This window comes from Orycteropus afer, unplaced genomic scaffold (genome assembly GCF_000298275.1).
Source record: "Orycteropus afer afer isolate SDZICR_OR568_19922 unplaced genomic scaffold, OryAfe1.0 scaffold00293, whole genome shotgun sequence".
Lineage (NCBI taxonomy): Eukaryota > Metazoa > Chordata > Mammalia > Tubulidentata > Orycteropodidae > Orycteropus > Orycteropus afer.
In genome coordinates this window covers 2,414,336-2,433,598 of record NW_006921880.1, presented here as the reverse complement: position 1 = coordinate 2,433,598, position 19,263 = coordinate 2,414,336, and the positions used below count along the sequence as shown (strand labels likewise).

At 54.0% G+C, this 19,263-nt stretch overlaps 2 protein-coding genes across 2 annotated transcripts; both read right to left on the bottom strand.

Annotated features, from left to right (window-relative positions):
• Positions 1–1,235: 1,235 nt before the first annotated feature.
• Positions 1,236–4,581, bottom strand: LOC103205876 (cytochrome P450 26A1). Its single transcript, XM_007951270.2, has 7 exons — positions 4,393–4,581; positions 4,011–4,235; positions 3,480–3,770; positions 3,225–3,383; positions 2,532–2,666; positions 1,830–1,982; positions 1,236–1,586 (listed from the first exon to the last, which is right to left on the bottom strand). The coding sequence occupies exons 1-7, from the start codon at positions 4,579–4,581 to the stop codon at positions 1,236–1,238; spliced, it is 1,503 nt and encodes a 500-aa protein (XP_007949461.1).
• A 4,808-nt stretch (positions 4,582–9,389) lies between these two features.
• Positions 9,390–18,273, bottom strand: LOC103205877 (cytochrome P450 26C1). The gene is made up of 6 exons (XM_007951272.1): positions 18,070–18,273; positions 17,076–17,300; positions 16,314–16,589; positions 14,809–14,964; positions 11,939–12,268; positions 9,390–9,767 (listed from the first exon to the last, which is right to left on the bottom strand). The coding sequence occupies exons 1-6, from the start codon at positions 18,271–18,273 to the stop codon at positions 9,390–9,392; spliced, it is 1,569 nt and encodes a 522-aa protein (XP_007949463.1).
• Between the last annotated feature and the right edge of the window lie 990 nt (positions 18,274–19,263).

Genomic DNA, 19,263 nt, shown 5'->3' with positions numbered 1-19,263 from the left:
AAAAAAAAATCACTTTTAAAACAAAGATATTATAAGGTTGTCATAAGGCATTATCACTTATTATGTAAACATCCTTAAAAATCAGAAGACTCCAACAACAGGAACAATGCAAAACTAAAAACTGCTGTTGGGTAGAATGTATAACCAATTGCAGACAGAACCCTTTTCAAACACCTATTCAGACCACCCGGTTTCTGCAGCATTGCCAAATTCTAAAATCGTAATGAAAAATTTAAAGTTCAAAACCTACAAGCCATCAGAGATTCAGTAAGCAAACTGTGCCATTTCAAAATGTGCTTGCATAAGCAAGTCACCACGGCTAACCTTTCTGGACTGAGAGTCTGGCCTTTGGTTCAGAACATGGTTATGCCAGGGTCAGAACTGTGACAAAATTGTGCTTTCACGGAGGTTAGCCAAGGTTCACAGGGTCATGACTGGGCCATTTTATCAGTCATGTCAGGCACACACCCTATTGCCTGGGACAGATAAAAACTTTTTATCTATCAGTTTGCTAAATCTATTCCTCCTGTCTTATTTTGATTAAAGAAAACCTGGCTTATCTAAACCAGAGATGTGTCTTTCCAATACTGTTTTCATCTGCAACCTCTGAGTCAAGGTGACAGGCTGATGATCTTTTTACTTCATTTTCATCAATAACTCTCCACAATTGGAGTGACTGGCTTCATTGTACCTCAAACTAGTTAACATCGGAAAATAGTTTTGGCACTATCCAGACACGTGGATTTATTATATTTATTAAGAGTTAGATGAGCTGGAATGATGTATTCAAATACAATAGTTCTCAAAGAGGAAACATTTGAGATCCATCTTTCTGTAGAGTAAAACAAAAATATATAATGAACATCTTGCTGGATTTTCCAAATCACAATTCTAAATTACCACGGAATTTATAAAGTTACCTTTGAAAAGAGGTAGGCACTGCTGACAAATAAACCAAGTAGACACTTAGAAACCTGGTTAAATACACTAAGGACAAATATTAAACCAACACATTTTCCCTGAGAGGAATCTTAAAGGCACGAAAAGTGCCTTAGAAATTTACTTTATTTGGAAATTATACAAATTCATTATTTTAATATTTGAAGATTGTAGTACTATAGCAGAGACACAAATATTATAATATACATTTAGGAATTAAATACAATGAAGTCCGCGGACGACACTATATAACAACTCATATGGACACTTCCATTAAGTCTGAGAGGTCTGGGCATCTATGCCGAGCAGATTTCACCCTGAAAGTGGGTAAATCTTGCAGGTAAATTGTCCACAGGGTACACAGTGGGACCGGTTTTCATTGCAGGAGGTCCATTTAGAAGCTGCCAGTCACAATGCCTGGCCAGCTCCACTGTAAATATTTTGAGAAGAATTTTTGCAAACTCTTTGCCTACACAGCTCCTGAGGCCTCCTCCAAACGGAATGAAACTGAACCTGGATGCATCTTCTGGGTGAGGCAGCATAAATCGGTCAGGATTAAATTCCTCCTTGTTGGTAAAGATGTCTGCCACATCATGAGTATCACAGATACTGTAGATAACATTCCAGCCCTTGGGAATCTGGTATCCCTGCAAAAGATGATGAAGTCCTAGGAGCTGAGGAACCCGAATGTAGCTGACTTTCAACAACAGAAAGCTATCACTGATGTCCTTTAGGGAATTATGAGTTAAAAGAGACAGTGAGACCTTCAGGTGAGAGGTAAGACAATGTTATCAAAAGCATAAGGGATTTAAGTCAATGCACAGAGAAGCAAGGGGAAGGTCAGTCTAAAGTATAACAAAGGGGGTGGGGTAGAGACACTTTAAACTTACATTCAATTCAAAAGTCTTAAGAGCAACCCGAAACCCTCCTGGAACTGGGGGATTCAGTCGAAGGGTCTCCTTAATAACACACCCAATGTATTTAAGCTGCTCCAAAACCTCCATGTCCAACTTGTTGTCTTGATTGCTCTTGCAAAGTAAGCCCTATGAAAACAGTCATACAGAGGTGAATGGTGATTCTGTGTTCCAATAAAACTAGCCCAGCAGATGTAAACAGGGTTTAAGTGGTGTTGAAACCCAAAGGCCCCATGATGGGAGAGTGTGAGGGGAAACAGGGAACAGCCAGTGACCATTGGCCTCTACCCCTCTGCCCAAATCCATCGTCTATTTACAATTCCAGGAGAATGCTGCTCACCAGTTAGAACTGCCAAGCCTCTCTCCCATCCCCACCACTGCCCACACTGATCAGAGTTCCCTATTCGTGCCCTTGAACACATAAATCCCAGAAAATGGAACCTAGCAGAAATCTCCTAAATTCTGCAAAAAGGGGGGAGGGGAGAATACAAGGTCAAACTCTGCCCAAGGTTCTGGGACCACAGCTTGAGATCCTTATTACAAAGCCAATTTTCTCTTCCCACTGGCCCATTCACCCCTTGGTTCTGCATTTCCCAAATACTCTGTGAAGGCAGCACACTTACTTATTTGGAACTAGACTAGGAACCTACTCTTTCAAGCTAACAGAGAGCCCCTTACCTTACTCTTAAGTTCCTCTCTCACTTTCTGGAGAACATGCGGATAGAGCCCCAGGTAAGTGATCAGAGACGTGGCGGCACTGGCAGTGGTTTCATGCCCTCCAAAAAGGAGTTCGGTTGAAGACTGCTTTAGTGCCTAAGAATGGAATAAGATGAACGTTTTTACAAAAAAAAAAAAAAGAGAGAGAGAGAGAGAGAGGGAGGAGAGAAATGCGCGTCTGCCTGCAGTTTTACAAAACTGGGCTGAGGGTTCTAGAAGGGCTAAAAATTTTGCTGCCAGAAAAAGTCAAGGAAAGCAGTATCTTAACTCAAAGGACAATTTCCTAACTGGCAGAATTTAGCAAAATGCAGTCACTTAAATTCCTCTAGGACAGGAAGATCCCCACTCTGCCCCGCACCCCTGAATTAAAGCATTTGTTTTCTTAAAATCGCCCAACGTTCTTTATTTACATTGCAAATTCCAACTTCGCCCTTGAAAACGAGGAGGGGTGGGGACGCTCCCAGTTGCACCGTAGCCTCTCCTGCAGCTCTCCTGACTTGGCGTCTCAACCTTCGGGGTCCCATCACTGGGTTCTATGCAGACTGCTCACTGAGGGTAACAGGCCCCAAGTAAGCGCCTTGGGGACCCCGTGAGCCGCCCTCGGAGAGCCAGAGGATCAAAGTCCACAGTGTCTCTCCGAAAGCCACCACTCACCTGCATGTCCAGCCGCTCTCCCTTCTCCCACGAGTGTTCGATCAACAACTGCAATGCGTCTTTGCAGCCCCGGTCCGCCTCTACTGTCCGCAGCCGGCAAATCTTGGCGCGAATGTTTTCCTCGATGCGCGCGTGGATGAGGTTCCTCGCCTTCAAGCCCTAAGCGCAGGGGGTGTGCTGTGGTGAGCTGACGCCCGGCTCCCGTGCCCCCGCGCCGCTGAGCCCTTAGCTCCGCACTGGACATGCAGCCCTTACCCGGTACAACCCGCTGAAGGGCACGTCGATGGGCAGCGAAAAGAGGTTGCGAGTCATCTCCTCAAAGGCTTCCACCAGCTGCTGCTCAGCTTCCCCGCCGCCCGCCAGCCGAGGCTCGCAGCCTAGCAAGATGCGCATGGCGATGCGGAACATGAGGCGCTTCACATCGGGGTAGACTAGGAGGCCGCGCTCGCCGCAGCTCAGCCAATGTTCCAGGCAGTTATTTATTTCTTCAGTGATTATTGGCACGTAGCACTGGAGCGCCTCGCGAGTGAATGCCCGCATGATCACCTGAGCCCCAGGAAGGGGAAAGCGTTTTAAAAGCAGGCCCCTTCCGCCCCCCTCTCCTGGACACCCCCAGCCCCGCCAGACTCAAGGCACGCCAGGGGCTGAGAAAGCTAAACTGCGGCTTGGACAGGGTCCTAGCCGACGCCTCACGTTACAAGCTCTCGCCCAGCATCTCTCGGCCACTACCCAGGGCACAGGGGCGTCTGTCCTCCGGGTCCAGGCAGCCGCCGCCTCCGCCCTCACCTTTTTGCGCTGCTTGTGCGATGAGTCGTGCAGGTTGGAGAGGCAGCCGGAACCCAGGATGGTGCGCACCGACGCGGGCCAGTGGACCGACACCAGCCGGTGCTCCCCGAGCAAAATGCGCCGCACGTTGGTCGCTCCCATCACCCGCACGGTGGGCCGCCCGAACAGATGCGTCTTGTAGATGAAACCGTATTTCCTGCGCTTCATCTGCAGGAACTTCCTCCTCTGAGAGAAGGCGGAGGAGGGAGGCGGGCGTGAGGGGGCGCCGGGGAGCGCCGCGTCTCTGGCTAACCCTGCTCCTAGTGGTTGGTAGTAGTAGCCTTCCCAGGGGCGCCTACCCGGGCTGCGGGGAAGCGTCCTGTCGCGCCCCAAGCTCCCTTACCTGTAGAACCATCTGCAATGTTTCCCCAAAGAAGGGGAAGCCCATAGTCCCCGGGGGCAGAGGGAGGGCGCAGCTGCGGTCGCGACTGCTCACGCAGTACAGGTCCCAGAGTTTGATTGCAGCCAGGAAAAGCAGCAGCGGTAGCACAAAGGTGCACAGCGCACTGGCCAGCAGCGCGGGCAGCCCCATGGCTAGACGTGGCCTCCCGCGCCACCTGCAGCCGCCTCGAGCGCTCCCAACCCCGCCGCACGCCCGCTTTATAAGGCGTTCCAGGTTACCCACGTTACCTTGGTCAGACAAATTAGTTCACCCAAAGTTCATCTTTAATTGCGGATTGGGCCCCTGGCTCCTCCCCCCGCGAGGCGCTGCCCAAAATCTTTAACCGTTTGTTCCGCGCCCAGGCAGAGGCGGCGCGGCGGCGGCTTCCCTCGGAGCGCGTCTCCTGGAGTGCGGGTCTACAAGCTGCAGGTCTCCCCCATCCAAGGTGCGCGAAGTTCCGAGACTGCCCTGACGCCCGGGACTTGGGGGAGCGGGAGCTCCAAGCCCTGGCCTTCCCGGGCGGTCTCTTTGGAATCCCTCTCGCTCGGTTCGACTGGCTGCCCCAGCCCAGGGCCGCCGCCTTGGGCTTTGCATTTACAGGCGCCTCTTGGGCTCCCTTCTAACTGATGGGGAAGTGCATTCACAGGCGGGCAAACTGAGGCCAAGAACGCAGAGCAAAAAGCAGGCCTCCCGACTCTTCAGAAGATCCCGCAAGAGACCAGGGCCAGGATCTATTCCAGCTCTCCAACCCCCTCGCAAGAGGGCTCGCACTCATGAAGTCTTGAAAGGTCCTATTTAAGGGTACCTTCGGGTCCCTCAAGGCTTTAGATGCAATCTTGATCTCCAACACTGACTACCCCAGTGGAGCACCGAAGAGACAATTCGTCTAAGTCTGGGCTCTGCAATCAGCGCCAGGATCTGCGATCAGGCCACAGCCCGTTGGATAGCAAGGGCCCGGGCCCTACTTAGTAGGCAGCTAGATAGATGGTCCTTAGCCCTGGGAGGAGATAGAGGAAGAAAAGCTCGGAGTGCCAGCTCCATCTCTGCTTGTGTGACCTAGGGCAAGGCATCAAACATCCTTGTGCCTGCTTCCTCCTCTTTAACATTAGGCGATGATTCCCAGACTGTCTAAACTTCGCGGCAGCAGCGAATTCCCCTAAGGGGCCTCTGCTCGCAAATACTCTTCCGGTTCCAGGCACCCAGGCTGAGTTACCAGGGCAGCCTGAACGCGGGCACACTGGCACCTTCCTCCGCTCTCCCAGCTCAGACCCAGCTCAAAACCACTGTCCTCCCCCCCCCCCAGGTGGGAGGAGTGCTGGGTCCTCAACCCAGACTTAAGCGACTGCAGCTAATGGGAGGTTTGGGGGAATCGGTCTGCAAACCTGCAGCCAATGCCTAGAGCCCTGGCACTGCAGGGCGCGCACGTGCAGAGCCAGGCGGCTTTGGACCAGTCAGGGCCACACACTCTCCTGGTTTGGGCACTGAAATCACCAGCAATACCGAAAACAAAACAGAATTGTGTTGTTTGTTTAATACTGAACACCAGGTCTCGCAGGAGCATGCCGCATGCCTTGGACGATCAAAAACTCTTTGACCCTTAGAGCTGTTAAAGACCTGGCCCTCTCTTTGTTGTTGTTGTTGTTATGTGCCGTCAAGTCGGCCCCCGACTCATAGCGACCCCTCCTTGGGTTTCCGAGGCAGTATCACTACGAAAGTAGGATTGCCCAACCTTCCTTCCGAGGAGTGGCTGGTGGGTTTGAACCGCCAGCCTTCTGGTTAGCAATCAAGTGCTTTAGCCACTATGCTACCAGAGCTCCTCTCATGGTGGTCCCAAAACCTGGCAGGGCCGCAAAATATCTCCGGAGGTCGTAGCGACCCGTACAGTCCGGGACGCGGTCACAGGGCATGTTTCAGAGGCTCTGTGGAGGGATCTCTCCCACTGTCATTCCGCCTAACGATTTGGTGACTGTAAACAGTATGAACCAAACCCTGGGGACCGTCAGGAACTGGGGTGGGTCGCGCCGCAGGTAATTCTCAGAAATCCCGAACCCGCCCCTTTTTGGACAGTGCCTCTGACCGGTGAGCAAAGCTGGTGAGCAGAGGCGTGACCTGGGGCCCATTCCCAATCCTCGGGCCTGACCCGCCTGTGACCCCTGCAGACCGGACCGTGACATCCGAGTGAACTCTGCGAGGCCACCTCGCCAAGTTCAGCGCGAGCCCGGTCACAAGATGAGCGGGGTCTGTTCTGTGGAAATAGCCGCGGGGAGAAAAAAAAAAAAAAATCATCTGCCCATGGTGGGGGTGGGGGCCCTGCAGGGCAGCAGGGTGGTGGTGGGGGCATCTGGCAGGAAAGGATTCAACGGTAATGAGTGAAAGAGATCATTAAAGAACATCTTGAAGGGGAGCTGGGTGCCAGTAAATTACCAGCCCAATAAGAACTTTGATCTAGGAACTTTGGCAAGCTTTCTTGGTTGGTGGTGGCCTGAAAGGGGGTTTGGTTCACTGGAAAACAAAATGTTTACAAAACAGTCTCCTTGTTCCTAAGGGTTAACGTTAGGAGAACAGCTTTCTCCTTGGGGAGAGAGGTTGAGGATCCAGAGGTGGACCTGAGTCTGAGAAGCTGGGGCAGGCAAAGCACCCCTCCCGCACTTTTGTCCCTTCTTCCCCTTCCTAGTTTTCACACACTCATTGCTGCCCGCCCCCCAACCCCCAGGCTTCTATACCTGCTGTTCCCTCTGCTTGAGATGCCCCTCCTCCAGGTCACCCAGGCTGGTTCCTTCCAAAGTCAAATGTCGCCTTCTCTGAGAAGCCTTCCCTGTCCACTCAACAGAACTCAGCTCCCAGACACTCTGTATGACATTGCCTGTTTTATTGTCTTCACAGCACCTAACACTATCTGACATATTCTTGCTCTGTTTGCTCCGTTTATTTCTCAACCTCCTTCATAAGCATGTCAAGTCTGGGAGGGCAGAAACCACCAGCAGAAGCCAAACTCCTAAAACTGGAGTTCAGATATTCCTAATACTCCTGAACATAACGTATCAATGGAAAATTAAAGTCACCCCTACAGGGATTTACAGTCCAGATGCCAGAGCAGGTAAATCAAGTCTGCTAGAACCAGCTCCACTGCCCTCACTGCTGAGAGCCTCCTCCCCGCCAGATCCAAATCACCCCCGAGGCCCTGGTGCGCCCTCAGCCTCACCCAAACCCAATCCCGTTTCCCCCGCCCACTGTAGTCTCTTTGGCCTCGGGAGCGCCCTGAGGGCAAGCCGGAGTCCTGCCCACCTTAGCTACCTCTGGCCCCTGCCGAGTTCTGGGCCTGGCGCCGGCTTGTGGGAGGCAGTAGGTGATGAATTGCCCTGGATGGGGGTTACTGCGGTGTCAGCTGAGCTCAGAAGGGCCTGCTGCGCTCTTGAGCCACCGACCCTGCCGGGCCTGCAGCGTCCCCCTTCCTTCTGGCCCTGGGATCCACCTTAAGCATAAGGTCAGGAGGGCACTAGCTTCCTTCTGGTTCACTAAGGGGTCAGCTCCGGCCTGGGCGGCAACTTTCCTGGCCGACCCGTCACGTCCAGCCGCCTGGGCCTGTCGGAAGATGGGTAGCAGGTTGCAAATGGGTTGCTGGGAATGGCAGGAAGGCTATGGGCGTTGATTTAAACCCTGGTAGGAATTTAGTGTTAGCAAGGCCCTAGAGAGAGCCCTCAGGCCTGGCTAAGGATTACTATGAAAGGAAGAAAAGGCTTAGTCCTACATGGTGGCCACAGATCCATAGGCTGGGGCTGGCATAAATGATGGGGTGGGAGAGGGTGGCACTGGCTACAGAATCCGGGAGCCAGAGCCTATTGCTGGCTCCTCAGGCGAGACTTTGACCTCACTTGCTCCTCAGGACTGTCTCTTGCAAAACCGAGAAGACTGAGGCAGGAATCCAGGAGGTTCCTGTAGCCAGCTATGTTGTTGTTGTTGTTAGGTGCCATCGCGTTGTTTCTGACTCATAGCGACCCCATGCACAACAGAACGAAACACAGCGCAGCTATGGTGGAGATAATTCACCTCCCAGCTCCTATCCTCTCCGGGCATAGGCTGGGGTGGGTTCTTCCCCAGGTCTCCCCCACCCTCCATGTTGCACCTTCCCAGAGCGTAGCTGTGCAGCTAAGCCCCTACCGCCGCCAGGAAACTTTATTTCTTGGTCTTCCTGTTTTTAGTCCAAATCTCCCAAACCTCTCTGATTACCTCTCAATCTCCATGAAAATAATCCAGCCCCAGAGACCTCTCCGTGTGTCTGTTCTCTCCTGTATAAATGGGAAAATTAAACGCGTTTTTGAAGTAGGAATTTTTCTTTTAAGAAGTCGCCAGCAGAATCCAGTAGGGTTGAGCTGTTTAGAGCCCTGGAGACTCCCGCAGTTCTGAATTTATGCAGTCATGGGCAGAAGTGGCTGAGGTGTACGAAGCGGGAGGCCAGCTGCCTGCAGGCCTTCCCTCAGGGACCCTCTTGATGTGTCTTCAGCCAGGCCAGTGTCGAGTTGCCAGAATCCGCGCTTTACCGCAAGGGTTGCAGAATCTACTGCGAGCGCCGGGTTTCTGGCACTATCTGCAAGGCGCAAGCCTCTGTGTCACCCCGCGAGCCATGCGCCCTCCCAGGATTGGGTCCGGAACGCGAGTGGAGATTGTTCCCTCCACTCCTGCTTCGTGACCCGGGGAAGGGTTTAAGAAGCTTGGTTTAGGGTGCACAGTTAAGGAGGCACCTTCCCACCGGCCTGGGCGCTTCTCCCACGCCGTGGTGGTGGCTCACACCTTGTTCCCGCTCGACCTCCTTCAGAGTCCAGCACAGAGATGCATTTGGTGAACGTTTGTTGAACCAGTGACCAAAGAGTGGCCGCCGGACCCAGCATTGAGAAGCCGCACAAAGTTTGCGCTGCATGCGCGCCACAGCCACTGGCCAAGCCGTCTCCCGCAGCACTAAGTCAGAGGCGTAGCCCATCTGACGTGGCCAAAGGTGCGAGCGGGTGGAAAAAGAGCTGCAGGCCGTCCACTGGGTGCACAATGGGCACTGTCTGCATAGCGGGGAAGGCGGGCGTGGCCAGCTCCCAGCGCGCTGTGCGCACCAGCTCCACAGCGAGTAGCTGAAGCATCGCCTGCGCCAGCTCCTGGCCGAGGCAGCTACGAGCACCGCCGCCGAACGGGATGTAATGGAAGCGGCAAGCTGCTCCTCGCGTATCGTCGCGCGCAGCGCCGAAGCGCTCCGGGTCGAAGCCCTCGGGCGGGCTGTGGTACACTGCTGCTGTCTCGTGCGTGTCTCGGATGCTATACATCACGCTCCAGCCTTTGGGGACCTGGTAGCCCTGCAGGAAGGCGAGGAGACTGGCCTGAACAAGAGGCACCTGGAAACCCGGCAGAACCGACCCTCCACTCCAGGTACTTCAAACAGGCTTCCTACAACCGCAGGAACGCGCTGCTAATGAGGAAGCTAATCTCAGCTCCTTCTGTAGTGAGCTGTGTGACTTTGGTCTAGATAATCAATATCTCTGAGCCTCAGTTTCGTAATTGAGGAAACGAGGACAAAAATGCACACTTTGTTGTACTGATGATTGGAATAAAGGGTCTGGCACATACATTAATGTTCAGTGAATGGGATCTATTTTTTTTTTTTTTAATGTTCCTGTGTTTTAGTTTTGTCTTTTTTTTTCCTTCTGACATTAGCTCAAGAGACCTAAATTCTAGTTCTGCCTGGGCAGGAACAACGCAAATGACAAGGATACCAATTCCTCTATTGTCAGCTCAATTATAAAGCTCTTTGCACTGAATTGAGAATTGCGTCCAAGTTCCTCCCACCTATTAAAACCAAAAACCCAAACCTGTTGTCATCGAGTTGATTCTGACCATGGCAGCCCCTGTGTTAGTGTAGAACTGAGCCACAGAGTGTTCCTGGCTGTCATCTTCACAGAAGCAGATTGCCGGGACATTCTTCCATGTACCACTGAGTGGGTTTGAACCACTAGCCTTCAGGTTAGCAGCCTAGCTCAAACGTTTGGCCCACCCAGGGACCTTGCCACGCATTAGCTGGTCTATAATGTTCAGATATGGTAGCCACACTTTTTGAGAAGGTCCTCATGAGAATTCAGCTGGAGAGTCCTTAAAATGTTGGAAGGCAGTTTTGTGTTCCCTCCTCCTCCCCCAGCTTTTAAAAATCACTCCTTTTTTGAACACTGCTTGTAACCTCTTTTCCTGCTACCCTCCCCTCAGTTAGCTTCAGAGTGAATAGTCAGTCAGTCTCTCAAGAAGTGAACTGAACATTTTGGAATCACCCAAGGAGCAGCCCTCTCTCTTCTCTGGGTCTCAGTTTTCTCATCTGTAAAGTGAGGGTGGCTAAGATCTTGTACACCCTCACCCCACCCCACCCCCATCTGTGCTCTTCTCCGCTTCCCTGAGGTCTTGTTGGGCACTTTAGTGCCTGCAGGATGAAGTCTGATTTCCTAGACACACCATCTCAGACACTTCTAAACATCCCACTGATCTCTCCATTTTTGTCTGGGCTGCTCTGTCTGGTGCACTGTTCCCATCCCAATGCTTCGCTGTCCCAGTTCAAGGGCCCCCTCTCAAAATGTTTTAGTGTCCTACATCACAGTTTGAGATGAAGCTGCCAGCTTGCTCTCGCTCTCCACCTCCAGCTCCTTGAGGGCAGAATCCTACTCTCCTCCATGCACCCGGCATGCAAAGTGCAGTGGATGTTTGATGTTTAAAATTTCAAGGAAAGAGGTGCCCATTCTGCCTAGAGCCGCCCAGCGACCAATCTCGATGCTCAAGATTGAGGCTACAACCTTTCTGGCAAACACCGTAGTTCAGCAGCGCGAGGGCGCCACTATTCGAGGCAGCCACTGTACCACACAGCCCCAGCGCCACCTGGAGTGTTAGAGCCGGAAAGGACTAAAACAGCCTCTTTCCAAAGGGTAAACTGAGGCCCAGGGTGGGGAGGAAAGTGCCCAAGGTCAGACAGAGACGGACCAGGCTTAGACCTTGACTTTGTCCAGTTTCAGCCAATCTGATCAGATCATTAAGAGATTCCACCCCATATTTTAATTGTCGCTCTTCCCTGGAATGCAGCCTCAGTGGGGTCCTCCTGGACAGGTAACAATAATCAGTTTCTTGATCTTGTGAGGGAGCCAGAGGGGTGGGGTAGGGCTATAGTGGGGGGGCTTTGTTCGCCACCCAGACTTACTGGCAGGGAGGGGGTGGGCTGCTCGGAGAAAAGTATGTTTTTATTCTAAAACGCAGCTCTTATTGAGTTGACGACTCAGGCCTCTCCAAAAGGGGCCTTAACTCTGCCGGTTTGCTAGGCACCAGGCTTCGCGTCTCACAGCCCGGGATCCGGGGAGGTGGAGCAGGGTTTGTCCACGCTACAGGCGGGAAAGCCGAGGCTTACAGAAGAAGCCGTCCTAGTCCTACCGCCCACCCCAACCTCGGCCCCGCAGCAGGTGGCAGGAGGTAAGCTGCGGTGTGGGCGCGGCGCACTTACGTCCAGCTCGAAGGTGCGCAGTGCTGTGCGGTAGCCCCCGGAAACCGGCGGCAGGAGGCGCAGGACCTCCTTGACCACGCAGTCGATGTATCGTAGACGGCCCAGAGCCTCGAGGCTGAGGTCAGGCTCGCAGCTGCAGTCTGGCCCGAACCCCCCACCGCCCCCCGCGGCCCCTGACGCGCAGTTGCACGCGCGCTCCAGCCCCTGTGCCGCCAACTCCTGCCGAATCTTGACGATGGCCGCCGGGTGCTGCAAAAGCAGCAGGATGAGGGACGTGCTGGCACTGGCCGTGGTGAAAAAGGCGGCGAAGAGTAGCTCCACAGCCGACTCCTGCAAGACAGTCCGGGTGGCACTCAGCCTCCGGAGTCGCCTGGGGCTCTGACCCCACGGGCGCGAAGGGCGTCACATTTACCATTGGGCAAAAGGACAGCGAGCCTGGCTGCTAGTCGACTGCATCTCTTGGGAAAGTCACATATAGCAACAAGAGAAAAACAGGCTCTATCCACCTGTCTTGGGAGGATTGTGAAAGATAATGCTAGGAACTTATTCTGTGCACTATTCTTAGTGCTTTGGGAGCTCTGGTAGCATAGTGCTTAAAGCACCTGACTGCTAACCAGAAAGCTGGAGGTTCAAACCCACCAACCACTCCTTGGAAGGAAGGTTGGGCAATCTACTTCCATAGTGATACCACCTCGTAAACCCAAGGGGGGGCTCGCTATGAGTTGGGTGGGACTCCACGGCACATAACAACAACAACATTCTTAGTGCTTTACACTTACTCACTTATTCAAATCTCACCTCAACCCTATGAGGCACAATTATCTATCGCCCTAGTTTTACATGTTGGGAAACTGAGGCAGGAGAAGTTGTCCCATGCTCAAGATCCAATACAGCTGGTACTCCCAGACATCAGGCTTGGAAGTCCAGGCTCTTAACTGCCTCCAACCGCATTGGGGCATCCTACTAGTGACCACAGAGGGACAGACTAGGGCAGCACTGCTTGAAGGAAACCAAAGCAGGTATCATGGCTCTCTGTTTCCAGGCTTACTGGAGTGGTCTCCGTGAGTCACTAACACTCTTTTTCCCTGGCTCTGCTCAGGAAGGGCAGGGGAAGGATCTGGTCGTGGCTTTTATCCTCTAGACCCCATTCCTCACTCCCACCTCTGTCCTCTCAGGTGCCTGTATCTTCTTTCCTGGCTGCACCCCACAGTTCCTGTTTTTACACAGACTGTGTGGTCAAAGGATGAATGTGTACCTCTCTTCCCTGTACCTCAAGGGCAGGGGGCTGTGTTTGGTTCATGGCTATATCCCTAGACCCAGCACAGAGCCTGGCACCAAATGGATACATAATAAAATCTGTGGAATGAATGACTTGGCCCAAGGCCCAAACTACCCACCCTGCCCTGAACAAGATGGAGAGTTGCAAAGGAGATCTCAGGGCTCCACCATCTTCCTTAACCTGCTACTGATATCCAGGCTAGAACTGAAGATTCCTGGCCAGTGGTCCCCTCCTGAGAACTTGGAGGGTGTTGGCACTGGTCACTCCCTCCTCAGCCCTGCCAAAGCAAAGCAGGTCTTTCACTCCTTGCCACACCACTCCCCTCCACAGCTCACAGCTCTTCCCATCCACCTGCTCCTTGTAACACCCTTGACTCCACTCAACTTTACAACCATCCAGGAATCAGGATAAAGATTATTAGCCCCATTCTTAGAGGAGAAACCAAGGCTGAGCCCCACTCTTGCAGTGGCTCATGGCTGGAAAGGAGAAAGTGAGGCCCAGAGAAAGGATAGAAGTTGGGGAATTTCTTACAAGAAGGATTAAGGTCTTCCCATTTCTAACTTCTCCCATTCTACCCCCCACACACACCTCAACCCTCCATCCTTCAACTTCTCTGCTCTTTTGCAGGTTCTCAAGCAAGCCCTCACTCCAAAACCAAACTCAGTGTCATCAAGTTGATTATGACTCATAGAGACCCCCACTGAGTTTCCAAGGGTGTAAATCTTTATGGAAGCACAATGCCACAATGCTTGATTTTCTTCCATGGAATGGCTGGTGGGTTCAAACCACTGATGTTTTGGTTAGCAGCCAAATGCCTTAACCACTACTACCACCAGAGCTCCTTAAAGCCAGCCCTAGGACAACTCACAAGCTTCCTTCTCCCCTTTCTTCCTGTATGTGTTCTACATCTACATAACCACAAGTTGTCATTGAGTCAATTCCAACTCGTGATGACCCCACATTCATCACAGTACAACCATTCTCTATAGGGTTTTCAGTGGTTAATTTTTGGAAATTAGATGACTAGGCCTTTCTTCTGTGGCCCCTCTGGGTAGATTCAAACCACTAACTGGCTAGCAGCTAAGCATGTTACCCATCTGTACCATAGAGGGGTCCCAATTCTCCAGGAGATTCTGCAGTGGAAAACCAAGTAGAGATCACCAGCATCAAAAAACCAGGTGCCAAGGCTCTTGGAAGAAGAGTGTTGATTTGGTGAGGGCGGGGGGTGGGGTGGGGCTGTGGTGTTCAAGGAGGAAGCAGAGGAGGTGGATGTGGAGTTTGACCCTGAACCCCCTCGGTAAGGAAGGCAAGGAGTGAAGAGGCTTCACAATCAAAGAAACAGAGGCAACTGGCATGAATGACAGAGGAGGGGGGAGGGCCAGAACCTGTAAGAACTGTCATGCTAGGGTTTGTACTCCAATACTTCTACTGAGGGGCCCACATGGGGTGGTGACTAGCAGGTGTAAGAGTGCCTGTGACTCTGAGTGGGGCCAACTAAGATGTAGCTCTGTCTGGGGCAGCAGTATTTGTGTAGTGACCTGCTGAGAACATAGAAGAGGGGAGAAGGAGAGGCCTTCCTCCCGCCACCTACCTTCAGTTCCTGCACGGACAGCTCATGGCCAAGTTCCCTGGCACTGTGGATGATGAGGTCCAGGGCATCACCTGGCTCCTCAGCTTTATCCTCACGAAGCTTCTCTGCAATGGCCTTCTCCAGGTGCCGATGTAGCTGGTCTCGAGCCCGGATGCCCTGATGGGCAGGGAGAGAAGGGAGATGAAGTAGGAAGGCTCAGGGGGCCAGGCACCTGTTGGCTCTGTCAGGAGCTCTGGTAGCATAGTGCCTAAGGCATTTGACTGCTAACCAGAAGGCAGGCGGTTCAAACCCACCAGCCACTCCTTGGAAGGAAGGTTGGGCAATCTACCTCCCTAGTGATACTGCCTCAGAAACCCAAGGAGGGGTCACTATGAGTCGTGTCTGACCCCACGGCACATAACAACACAACAACAGCTGGACCGAGGTCCTGGTGTTAACAGTCTTCCAGCCTAGCTTTGTGCCTGGCAGCTAGTATGTTCTAAGCATTAGCTTCTGGACAGGGGTGTGGGCAAGAAGTTCAGGGAGCAAGCAAAGGCAAAAAGCAAGACTGTGTCAACCTGGGAAGCAGTATCTTTGAGCTTTGGAGCCAGAGGAGCTCTCAGTTCAAATCCTGTCTCTGCCCACTACTAGCTGTGTGATTTTGGGTTAGTCATTTAACTATTCTGAGACTTAGTTGTATTTCTTCCCACCTCCCCGCATAAAAAAAAAAAAAAAAATCAAAACAAAAAGCACGAATAATATTTTGCAGGCTGAGAACATTGAATTAGTGTACTCAGCCCATCGCATGCTCTTTTATGAAAGCAAACCAAATGCCTTGTCGTCTAGTCGATTCCGACTCATAGCACATCCCTTTATAAATATCCGTTATTTTTATTCAGGTGACTGAAAACAGGGAATCGGCACAATGAGAAGCCCCACATCAGAGGGAGAGGGAGGGCAGGATGGGGCCTTCTTATTGCTCTCTCAGTCCCATCTCTCTGAAGTCTAAGAGGCCGCGGTTTTCTGATCCGGAAACTAGCGGGTCCGGGGGGCCGTGGACTGAGAGCCTGCAACCACTCTTCTCCGACCCGGGCCAGCGCAGGGCTCGTCCGCGGGCGTGCCTGTGGCTCTCGCGCTCCCGCCAGTTCCGCAGCCACTGCGGCTTCGGAAAAAGGCAGGGCCTGGAGGCGCCGCTCTGGGGAGGGGCCGGGACGACTACCTGGGCGCCCAACACCCAGACCCAACCTCGGAAAGCCCGCGGCTGCTAGGGCTGGAGCGCTTACTGGCAGGCACTGCCCAAAGAAGGTGTGAGGTCCACCCTGGGTCACATAGGGAGTCAGGACAGAGACCTACCCAAACGCCCACTGCCACACTATGCCTCCTCCCCACCCTGCATCATGCCTCCTTCCCCCAGCAGAGGCGGTGTGTGAGGACGCAGAGGGTGTCCCATATTCGTCTGGGAGACCTGTCCGCGCGCGCCGTGGAGGTCCCGAGAGGAAAGCCTCTTCGAACCAGGGCGGTGGTACCTTGCGCAGGCCGCTGAAGGGCACATCCAGAGGCAACGAGAAGAGGTTTTCCACCAGCTGCTCGAAGGTTCGGGTCAATTCCGCACACTGTGCTTCGTCCAGACGCAGCCCCAGTAAGATGCGCGCTGCCATACGGAAGGTGAGCGCCTTCGCTGCCTGGTAGACAGCAACAGGCCCCGGGGCCGCGCACCAGGAGCGCACCTCGCGCCGCAGCGCCCCCTGAAAGCGCGGCACATAGCGCTCCAAAGCCGCGCGGCTGAACACGCGGGCCAGGACCTGTCGGGAGGGCGCGGGCTCAGCGCTGGGCGCGAGCTGGCCTCATCAATTCCACCATCACCAAGAAGCCAGAAGGCCAATTCCGGTGGCTTCCTCCCCCTCAAGTGGTCCGGCCCTAAACTCGTTGGCTCTTGCTCAGCCATTCCCTCTTGCTCTCCTCTGGCATACAAAGCCCCTCACATCCCTCCAGCCTCCAATTGCCACCTCCTAAAGGAAGTCTTCCCTGACTGCTATCAGATCTGAGTTTCCTGTGCTTTTGGCATCCCAGTCACATAAGGTCAGAACTGGAAGGACCATTTAGTCCCAGTTTTGGCCTTATAAACCGACGCCAGAGAGGGTAAGGGACTGGCCCAAGGTCACCTGCTCCTTAACCAGGAGTGCCAGCAAGGTTGACATTATATACCTAACACCTAACCTGGTCCACAGCAGGTGCCCGGAAATCGCAGGACTGACGTCCCAACTGCCCCTTCCCTTGCTTCGGCTCACCTTGCGCCGCCTCCGGTGCGGCTCGCCAACAGCACCGAGCAACGTGTGCGAGCCCAGCAAGATGTGTGCGCTGTGCGGCCACTGGCTGCGCACCAGTCGGTGCTCACCCAGAAGGATGGTGCGCACATTCTCCGCGCCGCTCACGCGGATCACAGGCCTGCCCAGCAGGTGCGTCTTGAACACAGTCCCATAGCGCTCCCGGCGGGAGCTGTGGAAGCGCGAACCCTGCGAGCGAGGCACAACCAGGTGGGCTGGGGCTGCGGGGCCTCCGCCAGGGCCTCTAACCCAGGCCTCCCAACTGCCCCTCGGTAACAAGTCCCTGGCCCAGGTTCGCGCATTCCTCTTTATAAAGCACTTCAAGTACAGGGTCCCTGGACTTCATGACTACCCTATGGAAAATTTAGATGCTTCTATATTCCTATTAGGAGCTCTGGTAGTGTAGTGCCTAAGGCACTTGACCGCTAACCAGAAAACTGGCGGTTCAAACCCATCAGCCACTCCTCGGAAGGAAGGTTGGGCAAGCTACTTCCATAGAGATTCCACCTCGGAAACCCAAGGAGGGGTCGCTATGAGTCGAGTCTGACTCACGGCACATAACAACAACAACATACTCCTATTAGTGAGATGAGGAAATCAAGACTCAGAACAGGGCCTGTAGTGCCCAAAAGCTCATGGCTGGGACGTGTCCCTGGTCCCTGATTCTCTGCTTGTATGACATAGGGTGACACATTCCTCAGATCTCTTTTGTTCACTCCCGTGTCGTGTCGGGATGAGTTTAAGTTGCACTGGGAGGACTCTGGTTATGCGCGGTCTCGCAGTCCCCTCGAAGGAACGGGGAACAGCTGGGCAAAGGTGAGGGCTAGGTTTTGCTCCCCAGCCTCTGGGCGACCAGGAGGGGCTGACTACGAACCCTGAAAACATCAATGAGGAGAGGCCAGCGGGGGCCGGGAAAGAAGGGGCCAAGTTGGGGGGCGGGAACCATTGGACTGCTCACCTGAACTAACCAGTGCAGCGTTTCACCGAAGAAGGGCCAGCCCATGGAGCCCTTCGGCAGGGGCAGGGCGCAGGCCAGGTCCCGGCTCAGCGTCCAGCGGAGAGTCCAGAGGTGCTGGGCCAGGCTGAGCAGCAGGCCAGCGCACAGGAGAGCGGTGCCCATTGCCCCAAGCACCGACAAGCAGCTCAGTTCCCAGGGGAACATCCCTAGCCTACAGGCGCCAGGCTGCTTAGAGCGCAGCGGCTAAGAGGTGAGGCGCCGATAGGGCGCAGTGCTCACCTGTTCGGTCCGAAAGGGCCTGGGATTTGGAAGCCAAATTTCAAATCTCTGCGCAAGAAGGACCGCTCTACAGACAGACTTGGCAGTGGAAAGCAGTGACCCTGTCCCCCTCAGGGAACTTGCCTTCTTCAGGCCCGAGTTCGACTGCTCCCGGGCCAAAAGGGCAGTTCCTCGCAGGGGTACCAGCCGCCTCGAGATCGCTCACGCTAGTGACCCGTGGCCACCTCCCACCTCCCACCTCGGTACTCCAAAATGCCCCCCGTCCCAAGCCCGGTCAGCACTCTCTGGATAGAAGCAGCGAGGGAGGGCCAAGAGAGAGCAACTCGCGGGCGCTGCCAACCTGGATTGCGAACACCAGGGCTGCAGACCCCACTTCCCTCTCTCCACCAGCCGTTTAACCCGTCTCGGCCCACCCCGGCCACATTTATATAGACATTGGCTCCCTCCCGACGGACCGATCTCGGTTCACCCAACGTGACGTGCCTATGCATATTGAAAGCGCTCCTTGCAGAGTAATGATTGGAGGCGGTGGCAGTGGCGCACTCACCAAGGGGCTCTGGATAGGGAGTGGCAGACTCTCCGGCGTTCCGCCTGAGCGGGGGCGGGCTGGGCCCAGCGCACTTCTCCGGGCGGGGTCTAGGGTTTCGCGCCAGAACTTCCCGGCTGTCCGCCGGAGCCCAGCGGGTGGGTGAGCCGAGAGAGCTGAGCAGAAGCGGGTGTGCGCCCGCAGCGCTCCCGGCCCGCCCCTGGCTGCTGGCTCTCTCTGGGATGCGAGGTGCCCTCTCTCCGCCGCCCCTAGGTTAAAGGGTTAGAGTTTGTCTTTGTAGGCTTTTTCTCCCAGGGGCACCGCGGTCGTCGACATGCCGTGGCATCGCAAGAACCCACCAGGGATAACCCGTGCAGGGTAACGTCCAG